Below are 14,665 nucleotides of genomic sequence, written 5' to 3'. Positions count from 1 at the left end.
TGCTGCCTTCAATATGTAGCTGTGATGAGAACACCTTAGCCAGTGAAACCCACTTGTCTGGTCAGATCTGTTGAGATTGAGACTGAAAAGCAATTTCTTACTATAAAAATCATTTATGAAGGCAGCCTGTCTCAAATAATTCCATTTCCATCGCTTAACCGGGGAGGAAAAAAGTGACACTTGACGGGAGGAAATCCACAACGTGACCACTGTGGGTCATTCATCTCGCACAAAGATTTTAGCGCAGCACAAAGACTTAGGACATTGTAATGGGTTGGAGGAGGCGGGGAAACACTATAAATCACATTTTTCCCTAATGAAAGTCATTCCTTTCAAACAAGGTGAAAGTCTTAACCAAGTGGAAGTTCTCATTTAAGCTGATAAATGGAAGCAATACAGCTGGAAGCTTTTCCCAGTTTCTGCTAACCAATGTGCCCCACTCATAAACGGAAGATTAGTGAAAATTATGGTGGATGAAAGTCTTTCTAACATCCCTGATGTCTCGGCCCCAAATTAGACACACTGATGGGCAGTCACATTCCATGTGCGCATGTCTTCCCCATTCACACAGACAGCAGGGCATGCAGGCCTAAATTTTTTGGCATCAAAGGCAAGGCTTCCCAAACTTTGGTCTCCAGTTGTTGTTTTTTACTACAGTTCCCATCATCCCTGACCACTGGTCCTGCTACCTAGGGATGATGGGAGTTGTAAACCAACACCAGTTGCAGACCCAAGTGTGACGTTAACATATATGAGAGAGTGCTGGAGGGGAAATAGTTAAATAGGTTGCACAGACAGGACCCAGGGGGGTGGAGTCAGTGGGTTTATAAACCAGTTCTGGGAGGAGTTCTGGGAGGAGTTGGTTGGGAGTTGTTGGTGGGTAGTTGGTTGGATTTAGTGGGTTGGCTGGTTGGGAAAGGCAGTTGGTAATAGAGAGACAGTTAGGAAAGTGGGTTCTTGAGTGTGGGGAGGTAGAAGAGATAGAGAGAGGAAAATAAGACTAAGAAAGTAAAGAGCAACAACATTTGGAATGCTGTAAAAGTTTTGTTTGTGTCTGAAATAAAATACACTCTTCTTTACTAATTGAAAAGCTGACTGACACTGAAGTGATTTTACCAGGGAGGACCTGGTTGGTGGCAGTGGATTAGTGGTGTACGAGTCAATAGTCCATGAGACGACCGGGGGCATCATACGAACGCCACACCAAGTTTTGGAAACCTTGATCTAAGGGATTGTGCAGATAACAGGAGTGGACCCCTCTCCTGCCTTGCCTCCCCAGAGTCTGTTCCTGGGCTCCCCCACCCCAAGCTTTGTTTCAATATGAAGTCTCTGGATAGGACTTCCGCCTGGTCACAACAGAGGCATTCCTTCTGTTTCCCACGTTGCCAGCTCCCAAATACAACTCAGTCTCTCCTGTTCCAATCGTAGCACCTGAGCTCAGTGACTCTGCTGTACTTGAGAACACATCCCTCCCTGCGTACTGTTTTAAGTGCAGCTGCCCACGGCTGTCTCCTACCCCTGGCAGTCTCTTGGGTCACCGCACATATCGCTGAAGAATGCATTAATAAATATCATGACTAAAATGGCACCATTAACTACCCAAACTGCAAAAAAGCAAAAATAGATAATTTTTTAAAAGTAAAGATCAGAGTTCTCTAATAATTTTGCTTCTTCTACTACTGAATCACCACCAACATCATCATCTTGTCCTCATGCTCCCTTAGGAGTGTATTTTATTTTTTTATGCAGCTGCAAAGGGGCCTTTAATATTAATGGGAACACCACATGTTCATTAGGAAGTGAATAATAGGCTCAGGGGTTTTTTTAGCATCAATACTGTTACAGGACATGTGGATTATACCAACAGATTTATTGCCCTTTTAGTCAAATATACTGCAACGCATGCCTAATAAACAACCTACTGGCTCAACTCCATTCACACCATGCAATATATTTCAAAAGCTGCAAAACCACCACATTTTTAATTACCTTGACCCCACCCAGCTTTTCTCCCCAAACCCCCTAAATTGCCTTTTGAAAGAGAGTAGCACTTGGCACACAGAAGCAATGGACACTAAGAGAGCATGTTGGACTTGGCAAGGAGTTTTGTTTCCCTCTGCCAAAAGAGGAGGAAGTGGAAGAATACTTACCTAAGCTCTGAGTGTTAATAGCTCTCACTGTGAAAGTTCTCTCTTTCCTCCTATCAATTTACTTGATAACCTCCCTGTTTATTTGGGGCACAGTCTGTTTGACTAGCTGCAGACTACTTGCCCATAAACAAGTGTGACACAAAAACACGATATACTGTTTCTTACAAGGGATGTGTGAAAACTGCCCCTTTCTCTCTATGGAGCTTTCTTCTTTTCTGCCCTTTTGGTCTAGGCTACTGCCCATAGTGTCCTTGCTTATAGGAGCAGACAGCATAAATCAGCTGTATGGTCAGAAATGTATCCAAATGTGGATGCCATCCAATACTTCCAATGGGATCCATATTCAAATGCACACCCCCATTCATAAGCTAGCTTGCTTAAGCATCTGCATTGATATATTTCCCCTTCCCCCACTGATAAAATCAGACATGAGAGGGGTTCAGGCTTGTTGTCCACACCTGGAAGAACAATATCAAATCTGCGTATTATTGCAGCACCCCTAATTCACACAGTTTTTCTTAATGGGTACCTTATGCTGCAAGGCACTTCCATATATCGTTCATCATTCCCAACCATTGACCTTTCTGGGTAGTGTTGTTGTTCTGGAAGGTTACTACAGATATTTGTTCAACTGCCGTTCAGAAAGAAGCCAAACGGTTCTTGTTAAAAGCAAGTTTCTTTGGGTGCAACAACACACAGGGCTGCTTGCAAAAGCAGCATGCCTTTGTTGAATTTTCACCTTCTCCTTTTGAATTGGGTAGAATCTTTTACAGTATACTGTGGGAAGTAGGCAGATGTCTGTATATTGTGGGTACTACAGTGGTGCCTCACAAGACGAAATTAATCCGTTCCGCGAGTCTCTTCGTCTTGCGGTTTTTTCGTCTTGCGAAGCACGGCTATTAGCGGCTTAGCGGCTATTAGCGGCTTAGCGGCTATTAACGGCTTAGCGGCTATTAACGGCTTAGCGGCTTTAAGAAAAAGGAAACAAACTCGCAAGAACTTGCAAGACATTTCGTCTTGCGAAGCAAGCCCATAGGGAAATTCGTCTTGCAGAACGACTCAAAAAACAGAAAACTCTTTCGTCTAGCGAGTTTTTCGTCTTGCGAGGCATTCGTCTTGCGGGGCACCACTGTATACCATACTAGGGGCGGGAAACATGTGATGCTCCAGAGGTTATGGGAACCCAGCTGTCAATATCCCAGTGGCGGGGGCTAATAGGGAATGGAGTTTAATGGCATACTGAGGGCCACAGGATTCCCATCTCCATGTTATTTGGAAGAAAGAAAAGACCAAGCAAAGGTTTTGCTCATGTGATGAGCAAAATCCAGTTAAACCTGAAATGATGAACACAGAAATTATAGAATGCCGAAGCAGGAAATATCAAGTCATAAACTAGGGGAAAACACACCCACACCCACAACATGACAGTATCCCTTTTGCCTAAATATAAAAGATAGAGAAGTTTTCCTACCATGTTTCTCAGCAGCTTACACATGAAGTTAAAAAGCAAAATCAGCGAGATACTCATTAGGGTGCTTCATGTCTGCATTTGCAATGTTTAGGTGATGAATTATTACCTCTTCTCCCTCTGTTGAGAGAAGTGCATTTTATAACGAAATTAAGATAGGCATCTAATAAAGCAGGGTATTCATATGACTGTCCAAACCAGGGGGCACATCAAGTTAGAAAGGGAAATGGATTTTAAATAGAAGTAATTGGAGACTCGTTCCTAAAGGTACTATTCAAGGTTTCTACTTTCTCAGATTTTAATGATGCACCTGAATGCCTGAACAGAAAACACAATAAGGTCACCGGGATCTGCCTCAGTTTTAATGTACAGTACAAAAAAAGGGCCTTTGCACAAATGGAGCATTGGTGTCACATTGCATTTCCCGCAGTAAAACATTTGGGATTAAAACATCAGACTCCAAAAAGGCATGTGAGAACTTGTTTTTTTATTTATTAGAAATGTTGGCTAGGATAGAGACACTTTTCCATTTAAGTCCTGGAAATAGCTCACCTGAAATTTAAAAAATAATGTTTAGCAACAGGCTTTCTTTACCTAAACTGCTTTATGCCCATTAGTCTATGTCTCCCATGTGTTCCTGCGAAGAGTTATATTAATATGCCGAGAGTTACATAAATTATTATTTAGTTCCGGGATATAATGTGACAAGGATAGTTGCACAGCACAACAATGGATGCAATCTATGCAAAAATATGTAACTTGAAAGTGTGTTGACTTCAAGGGATGCATAGCTGTATGGAGATACTTCTATGCTGAGATTAGTCTCTAAATTCTACCCTGCCCAAGGGTGAATGACCCATGGTTTATGAACTTCGAGGGTACTGCTTCTTATTTATTTATTTATACAGACGTTTATACCCTGCCCTTCTAGTGTTAATTGCACCACTCAAGGTGGCTAACTCTATTAAAACCAACAGTAAAATACAACAACACTATGAAAACACAACACAATAAAGACAGGTACAGCAGAGGCATTGGATAATAAAATTATCTATCAGATGAACAAAAAGCCTGCCTAAAACAAAAACAGGGTTGCTGTATGGCAAATATTGTAAGAGAAGCAGGCAACCGAGCCTTGTTCCATCATTTAGGCAAGGCCACAGTGAAGCCCCTTCTCTCATCTTCCCCCAACAGAGCCTTCACTGCAGAAAGAACATAGAGAAGGACCTCTTCACCCTATTTTTAGGCAGCAAACATGCTGGCTTGTGAGGAGGTGATTTTCAGGGTATTCTGGACCTAAGCCAGTCAGGGTTTTAAAAATCACCACCATGTCTGATCTTGATGGGGCTGTGGGACTCATGACAATAACCACCTGAGCAAGCTGGTATCTGGCTTTCCATCTACCTTCTTGAAAACACGCTTCACCATTCTATACCGGGGCTGGGCTGAGAGAACCTGATTACGTATTAAACATTATTTCAATACCTTTTGGCATGATTGTTCATCTCAAACAGGAGAATGATTGTCTCCCCACCCCAATTGAATTCAATTAGGCTTTAAATTCCCCATTGTATTTTGAACAAGATTGTTTGCTTATAAAGGACACTGCCTTTATTATATAATATCATGTAGCCAGTATTGAAAGCCATATAATCATAATAGCCACATTCAGTTTTCCTGTTGAACATGCAAAACCTATTCAGTCTTAATTATGACATTAAAAGGGAGTTCTAACATATGGTGCTCCTTAAAGGCTTTTGCATATGTTGTATTTTTATAGCATTTAGCCCTGGGCTGCTGCCATCTGTCCCCAAGTCAGCTTAAAGGTAGTTTGAAGATATGCAGTAGGAATTGCCTTACATGGAAGATAAGTAGAGTAGATCACAGATACCTTTTTGGTTGGACAGTTGTGCTGCTAGAGTAGCAACCTTCTGAAGGTAGAACAAAATGCTTATGCATGTCGTGCAGAGATGGTGGAATTAGTAGGTGAGCAGGAAGGGGGAGGGGGAGGGGGAGGGATTTTCCCCACGGTTCCTACTCCACAAGCTTTTACCATCAGCTTGTTCACAGTCATTCAAAGTCAGCTACGGCAGGGTGAGGGAAAAGAAATGGAAACTCTGGCACAAAACATATTTGCAAGGAAGGAGCAATGAGTGGGGAAAGGGGAAAGTACTCCTTGGCCTGCTCAACAAATGTCCTCTGCAAATGCAAATGTTCTCACATTACTGTTACGAAGGGACAGAGATAGAAAAGCTCTCTCTCTCTCTTGCCCTCACACATGCATGCATACATACTGTATGTATTTTCCCAGCTCATGATTTTTCTTTTGTATTAGCAAATCAGTTTGACTTGGGGTGCAGTTTCTGGGTTTCCTGGGTTAGAATTTCAATAGCTAACATAACTGATAAATTATATTTACTTAAATGTACTGCATTTTGCCCACTGTCTATCTTTAGCCGCCAAAGCAGTAGTTTTAGAACTGCCTCAAATCATGAACAACAGCAAAGAGAGAGAGGCTCCCCTCAGACTTCGAACCATAATGCGGCAAAGTTGGTGCTATGACTCCATCAGTGGTGACAAATGCATCAAAAATGGAATGGGTGTCCTTGCTGTGGGGAAGTCTATTTTTAACTAGAGATGACTCATTAACTACTGGGGTGTCCCAAAAGCTACATCTGTCAAATTGTCATGGGGGGGGGGCAGCGGGAAATAAGCAAGGTCACGTTTGCTGAAAGCTGATAATGGGGATGTGATTATTTTTTGCTTTGTCACATTGAAAGGCAGTGATCCTTGCAAATCCTCCTGTTTTGACAAATGGTTTGTCACAGAAAATTTGCTTTGCAAAAGCCACCCCATCCTTCTTAAATCACCCAGGCTTATTTTACAGTTTGCACTGCACCAATTTTATGTGTAAAGAAGTATGCCACTAATTCTGTGTGCATAACTAAATCATTTCCCATGGGGGTGGGGGAATGAATAAGGAAGGCTTGTGAAGGCACTCTTAGAACCAAAATGCAAGATTCCAAATACGAAAATGTTGAGGAGAAAGGAGTTGCAAAAAGTATCAGACATGATAGGCTTCAGATGTGCTTAGAAATAGAGCAGAGTGTTTCTTGTTTTGGGATGCATCATCCCAGCAGCACAGAAACTCAAAGAAAACAACACGTATCTCTGAGTGCCAGTCCTTAGGCAGTCAAAATGGCTCCATCGTGCACAAGATCAGCAAGCTTGAGGGAACCACAGGGTTTGCAAAACTACAAAAATAAGTTTAGGGATAATCCCAAAAACATCTAAATGAGGACTGGCCATGTGCTCGTTGGGTAACGAACACTTATAAAATATGGGGGATATGCCCCTCTTTCTGGGATGGGGAGTCTGTGGCCCTCCATATGCTGCTGGTCTGCAACTTCAATCAGCTCTCACCACTGGTCATACTGACTGGGGCTGATGGGAGCTGGAGTCAAATAACACCTGGAGGTCATAGGTTCCACATCCCTGATATAAAAGTAAAAAGAGCACAATAGTGTAAAAAACAAACAAACAAAGCCAAACACTGGAGATAACATACGTAGCATAAATCAGTCAAAGTCAAATACTATGTGATGTTTTAATAGGATACCCAGATGTTTTAATAGGATAAAACACTGTACTTTTGCAATAAAAACATAAATGGCAAAAGAATAGGATTGGTTCTTGCTGGCCGAGGTCACTGGGCCATATATGAACAGCTGTAACTTTTTACAATAACCTGTAAGATGTACTGAAAAGACATATGATACTTCTAATCAACTGTAGGATCAGATTCTGTACCATGCATAACCTGGCTTTGACCTGAGCAACGCCATAGGAAGGTAAACAAAAGGAAGAAAAGACTTCAACAATGAGCCTTGGAAAGGATGGATGAATTTCTTAAACACTCAAAAGATTCCTTGAGACAGCCACTGATAAAAATATGTATTTTAAAGCAAAGAAACAGAAAAAAGGAAAAGCCCTTCCAAAATAATTTTAACCTGTAATGAAATGGAGCTGCAGCTTCCACTATTTCACAATTAGTAGTGCAAATCGGAAGAAGCCACCTAGTACTCAGCATCAATCAAAGGGGCCAACAAGCAGGAATATGTACCAGTCAAGATAGCTCTAAGCCTTATTTTCCATGCCTGTGGTTGCAACCTGAGAAAACAGGTTAGCTGACTTGCCTTCCATGGGCAGAAACCTCTGCTGTCATTGGACAAGAAGACTGTCACATTCTGTGATACTTCATAATTTTTTGCCTTTTCATTGGCAGGTGATACTTTTGTACCACATAAGACTACATAGGTGGAATCTACATATACGTTAAAAACTTTGTGAAAATTGTTTTTTTCTAATTGTTTTGAAAAATGCATGGAATCAGCTATAGCTCACAGTTGCCATCTAGTGTCACAATTGTATATTGCACTTTGCAACACATTCAAAACCTTTTATTTGCAGTCCATGGTTTTGCTACTGTTTATTAAACATGACCAAGTGTTTGCAACATACTTATTAATTATCACATCTTCCATTCTTCTGCACAAGATTCTATTGGTCATTATTGTTTTCATTTTCCATTATTGTTTTCATTTTCCATTACGGGTGCTCTTCTTTATTGGCTTTTCTGCTTTTTCCTGGCTTTTTCTCTCCCTTCTTGTTGACTTTCTATACTTTAAGTTTTTAACCCATCAAAAATGTAGACTTGATAAAATGCGCCGGCATGAAATTTTTGGCATGACTTTACAAAACAGCAGACTTCACTGGGAATTTTAATAGGATAATATTTCACTCGCTTTGATTGTACACCGGCCTAATAGACCTCTGCACAGCCCTTAATGTGAGAAATCGAGCTGGACTGTCTCCCTCCAGAGTGCTGAGCACAGTGTTTCTGTGTTGCTAGTGATGGCAATTCCCCCCCCCCCACATAAAGGAAAGGGTGTGTAGATACCAATAGCAACTTAGCTTGACATTCTTCAAGATGCTTTTTTTTTCCTTTTCTTAATATGAGCTTTCGTTCACTGTTCTCTTATTTTCAGAAGGTGAAAAGCAAGACTAGGAGCGGATGTAAAGCACTGAGTAAGAAACCCATATAAAGTTCAAGCTATCCCAGGGGCATCTCTTATTATTAGGGAAAGTTCCTTATCTGAAGGAGGGGAAATTAAATGCTTTAATCAAAGAGTTTCTGAAACCCCACAGGCTAGGATTCCCAAAGCAAGCAGGCTCTTCAAAACAATTCAGTTATCAGCAATAACTCTGCTGTACTACAAAGCAACACCCGGAGCTTCTAGTGCAATCGGCAGTGGATTCGGCCAGAATCCAAACAAGAGATGAATCCATATCATTTTACAAAAGTGGTTTGTTGAAAATGGAGTTAGACATGCTGCCCACACAGGAGTAGTCTACCCTTTCACGACACAAGCCAACTGGCCAACCGGCCTGCCATCCTCTTTTCTGGCTGTTCCAAAGTGGCAGCAGAAACAGGAGCTTTGCTGAGTTTCTACTGGACCATCACATCTGGTTGGGACCTAAAAGGAATATTTAGGTGCAAACCCTTCACTGCTGCGTGATCTTATCAAATTGCACACATAAACTGTCAGCCCAGCAGCAATTCATGAAGCCCGGTGGTACAGCCAAAATGCTTCTAACAAACCTCCAATCCTGTGTCTTGATTTGAGTCTAGCTGCTGCCACTGGGAACAGAGCAAACACTCACTCCAAAAAGGGAGATGGTGAGGTTTAACTTGTCTGGCCAGTGCCCCACATAAAACAAGTGTGTGTCCTGGAACACAAACACACAGAATTCTTCTGCAGTGCAATGGTGCCTTGTGATAAACATTCAGGGGCTTCTCAGCAGATGAGTAAAACAGGGGGGAAAGAGTTTCTGTCGGTGAAGAAGCTGAATTCCATGCCGAGGGACATTCAGAAAAGAACTGAAAATAAAACTGCCAATATCACAACACCACCACAAATCAATGGCACAACCACACTTGGAATAAGGTGTTCATTTCTATCGTAGAGCTGAGAAGCCTTCAGCAAAGGCAACTGGAATGATAATGAGGCTGAAGCAACTCCCGTATCAGGAAAGGTTAAGGATTTGTTATTTTAGAACAAAAATGGGTGTAAAAGAAAACATGGTAAGAGGTGTATAAAATTAGGCATCGTGGAGAAAGTGGATTAAAAAAAAAATCTCCCTCTCTCATAATACCAGAACCCAGGGTCATACAATGAAGATGAATGCAGGCAGATTCAGGATGGTCAAAACGAAGTATATCTTTACACAGCAATGGCTGGACCATGGAATTCCCTCCCGTGACATATAGCAACAGCCACCAACTTGGATAGTGTTAGAAGGGGTTTAGACAAATTCATGGAGAATTAGGCTACTGGATACTTTGGGAATAGGATGTTGGGCTGGATGGGCCATTCATGTGATCCAGCAGGGCTGTTCTTATGTTTGTATGAGCTGCAGCCCTTCTCCAAAGGGCCCCACACCTCCTTCCCACAGCAATCGTCTTTGGCATCCAGTGTGACAACATATTTTGCAACATGCTATGGAGGCTGAAGAACAACAAACCTCTCCATTCTGAAGGAAATCAGCCCTGAGTGCTCACTGGAAGGACAGATCCTGAAGCTGAGGCTCCAATACTTTGGCCACCTCATGAGAAGAGAAGACTCCCTGGAAAAGACCCTGATGCTGGGAAAGATGGAGAGCACAAGGAGAAAGGGACGACAGAGGACGAGATGGTTGGATAGTGTTCTCAAAGCTACCAGCATGAGTTTGACCAAACTGCAGGAGGCAGTGGAAGACAGGAGTGTCTGGCGTGCTCTGGTCCATGGGGTCACAAAGAGTCGGACACGACTAAACGACTAAACAACAACAACAACATGGAGGCTGCCTTTCTGCAGCAGCCTTAAGAGGATGGACCAGCAGCCACTGCATCCTGAGCATTGGGGATGCCCACCTGCCTTGGTTTTCTGCAGCCAAAATGATTATTGTTATTAGGTTTTAGGCACTCTGCTCTCCGCTCTGAGCAAGCCCCGGGAACAGTAAATATGGAATAGCTGAACCTCATGTTGTGCTTCTTTCCATTCAAAAGCATCAGATAACACAACAACAGAAAGTGACTAAAGATTTTAGAAAAATGTAATGAGGTGCAAAAAAATATAGGGGAAAATTGGAAACCAGGGGTGGGGGGTGGGGGGAAGTCTGAGGGATCTAAATAATCCCAGCAGTGTAAAAACTGAAAATGATGTGAATGTATAAGAATACTGTTTAAAAAGTGAAAATAAAATGCTTTTTAAAAAAGTGACTAAAGATTAACATTGATCGAAAGAAAGTAGCTGTAGTTCACAATAGCTCTGACATAAAAAATGAACAATAGTCAGGAAAAAGGCAAGTACATTTTCCTACAGAAGTGCAATTTTATTTAGTCATAGGAGACTTCCCCTCCTGCCACACACAGGCGTGCTGCAGAATCAGCCAGACCCAAGTTAGCTAATGAGGTCCTGTGTTCAGCATGTTTCCGTTCTTCTTTCTCTCCTTCCCTTTGTCTCCTTCCTATGTGTGTCAATGAGATGGAAGTCTTCGGAATTGTCACTGGTGTTTGCCACTTCTGCATCTGCCCATACTCAGAAAGGGGTTTTTGGTATTTTTGGTCTTGGAATGCTCATTTATGGGTTAAATCTGCATATTAGGTGGTTGTGGCATTCCAAGGTTATAAGAGAATTCCCTTATCCTGCCCACGGAATGGTATGGATATAATTTCACCACTATTCCATTCCACTCACAATCCTGCCCTTCCCATATCTGACTAATGCCTGATCTTTCATGGCACAGCTAAACCAGTGGTCAGCCTAGCCTCATGCTCCATAGTGGTGGTGGGAGGAAAACCCCATAGCTAATTACATACCTTCAAGTTACTTTTTTTTGGTTAATGTTGACATGCCTTCTCTCGGAGGGGGAAATTTTTTTTGCATATGTTGTGGACATGTTCACATTGTTTTGGTGCTGTTTTTTTTCCTGGCACCACCCTTTGAACTCACTGACTTTTGCTTCATTTGTCCACAGTCTTGATGAATCCTGTGGGCTGTGGTGACCAACATCAGTCTGTTGCTGATGTCACTATACATCTGACATGATGACATAACAGACAAATATTCAAATCAGGTAGGTTGCCACAGCCAATAGAATAAAGTGGCAGCGAGGACAGATGAAGCTGAGCACAGCAAGGAGGGAGAAGAAAGGAGGCCTCAAGCTAAGCAAGAGGGTGTTGATGTTTTAGCCCAACAACAGAGTTTTGCCTTTTGGGGGCACTCCCGAACAACTGATTTCCAGCTCACATCAAGATGCCAAGTCTGGAAGGCAAGTATTTTGGGAGAGGGTAATTTGTTCAACTGCATTGAATGTGATGCTTTCGAAATGAAAACCAGATCACAAAATATTTGATACAATGCAAGGGCTACATAGAGGGGTGCTGTAATGCTCTGGGAGAACACTACAAGGCATGATGCTGTGGAGGTGCCATGGCTTTTGCACCTGATTCCCCCTGCTTTTTGCCTTGCACAGCAGACAGCAGGATATCAAACACACACACACACACACACCCGCACATTATAGGGCAACCAATCCTAACTCTCTGACAAATACATCCATATGAGAGGCATGTATGCGACCTGTTTGTTACATTTACATCTCAGGCGTGAACCTACAAAACAACGGGCATGATCCAACCAAACTGAAGCAGTAATACTGAGTTCAATGGAAGAACTAGCCACCTGCTTCAGTCTCTCCCATTGAAGTCAAAACACTTGGAGCTGCTTTCCTTTCGGTGGATTGTGTGTGAAGCAAGCAAAACTAAGAGTAATATTTGGTGCACACAATCATCTGGAACAGCCTTCCCCAACCAGGTACCCTCCAGATATTTTGGACTCCAACTTCTGTCATAGAATTGTAGAGTTGGAAGGGATCATCCTCAATCATAGGTTGTGCTAGCTGGGGTAGATGGGACTTTTAGTTGAGAACGTTAGGAGGACATCAGGTTTGGGAAGGCTGTTCCGGGCAAACACCATAGCCATGCTAGGTCATCTTGCAGGTGGGACTACAGATGTGATTATTAACTAGATCAAAGATAAATTATAATCATATAATTGTACATAAAGACACAGCGCTCCTTTTGAGTTACTGTACTAAAGAAAGGCACAGTGATGAAACAGTGACACTTTCTGAAACACATTTACAGTATTATCCTACTTGATTGACATCAATGGAGATTGCTAACCATAAAATAAAATGTTATATTGTTTTCAGGATTCTGCATTCCACAAGAGACAGGAAAAACAACAACATGGCAGAATTCATCCATTGACTTTTAGGTTCTATTAGCAATACCAGACTAGTTATTGCGGTATGTGGTTTGGCCTGACAATGCCAACACAGTATCTAGTTTGGTTTCAATAACGCCCACAGTGTGCCACTGATACTGCAAATGGCTGTGTCCTTCCCACTCATGTCAGTTGAACTTGCCTTGTCTTGTGATGTCACAGTGTTCCACATTCCTGGCTCCTACTCGGCATCATTAACTGCCAATGGCAGTAAAATGTGGAATGTTATAACATCACAATATGATGGAATTTCTACTAGGTAGTGCAGAGGAGGAGGGATTAGTTGCAATGGTGGCATTCTTGAGTTGTAGCCATGCATTTACCCAGAATGTCTAATTTGGTCCACGGTACATACAATTATTTTAATTCTTACAAATCTAATTTTCCATGAGGTCCCGTCTCCTCCTGTCTTATGCCATGCTATACTCATTTTTTTAAAAAAAGTGTGTGAACAGATATTTAACCTGCTGACTGTAAGAATAAGATGTGTCTAAATTCCTCATATTCTGAAAACAGGAATTATTTCTCTCTCACCCCACAGCAAAACATGAAAAATAAAAATATGGCAAAAATTACACAAGACCTTCCCCCATTCTCTTTGAAACTTAAGCCTGGGAGACTGTGTCACGTGTTAGTGTTTTCCCCCTTTCTCTTATTGTATGCAGGTGATGAGTACAAATCTTTGAGCTGAAGTAGATGAATGGAGCAATACAAAGTCTCATAATTGCTTTAGGGGAGGGCGGAAGGGAACAGGAAATGTATTAAAATACTCACTTTGACGAATCTATGAAGTATATTACAAGAGCACCAATACTAAGAGCGAAGACTAAGACAACCTGCAAAAGTGAAGAAGAAGAAAATGCAATCACTTTACGGGCTACAGCTGAGGCATTCATTATTCAAACAAACAGGAATGAGAAAACAGTGCAAAAAAATTCATGGTTCCATTTTAATTGCCTTATGCTTTACCAGAAATATGAATCATGCTTGCAGCGCTTGACAAAACTAGGGACAATGCTGGAAATGTATACAACCAGAGCTTGCCAAAGATATCTGTGGGCCTGAGGAAGAAAATCCAGGCGGCATCCACTGGTGGTAATATAATAATAAACACGATAATGGACAATTTACTGTCCTTTAATGGTGTCCTAACATCTGCAACCTAAGGCAGTCTACCATGCCCTAATATGAATCATACAGACATCCCTTATGTAGATGTTCATGTGCTTTGGGGATTTGTTCAAGGCCGTATTTTCTCAGGAAGTGAAGCCTTTTAGTCCCTGGGGTATGGCGCTCTCAGAAATATGACCACAACTGCAGAACACACTTTTCACTAAGACCTGTCAAAGCACCTTGCTGCTCTGTTTAATCCACCTTGGGAAAACCTCTTTGTTGACAAGCGGACATTTAAACATTTTGAGAGAGGATTCCCAAGTAGGGCTTGTATGCCATTTTGTGGCCTATTGGATTATGGGCAGAACACAACAGGGTATGACAGGTTGCGGGCGGAACCTTGTGGGGTAAATAAGAAGCAACAATGTTATTTGTGGGTAATTGTCTAAGTGACCAATCCACACTATTTAATCAAATACAGTAAAGACCTGAAGTATGTAGGATAGGTTTCACTCTGTTCATAAAACAGGCAGCTATAGATT

The 14,665-nt window shown here is 41.9% G+C and overlaps 1 protein-coding gene across 15 annotated transcripts in view; it reads right to left on the bottom strand.

Annotated features, from left to right (window-relative positions):
* Nucleotides 1-14,665, bottom strand: part of KCNMA1 (potassium calcium-activated channel subfamily M alpha 1) — a 561,760-nt gene that overhangs the window by 296,710 nt on the left and 250,385 nt on the right. For all 15 annotated transcript variants that reach the window (XM_081007630.1, XM_081007632.1, XM_081007631.1 and 12 more), the window contains exon 3: nt 13,785-13,846. In XM_081007630.1, the coding sequence (XP_080863756.1) occupies nt 13,785-13,846 (62 nt within the window). The remainder of the gene's footprint in view (nt 1-13,784; nt 13,847-14,665) is intronic.

This window comes from Podarcis pityusensis, assembly GCF_964106645.2.
Source record: "Podarcis pityusensis genome assembly, chromosome: 5".
In the NCBI taxonomy this organism is placed as follows: Eukaryota; Metazoa; Chordata; class Lepidosauria; order Squamata; family Lacertidae; genus Podarcis; species Podarcis pityusensis.
This window is presented reverse-complemented; position numbering and strand designations above follow the sequence as displayed.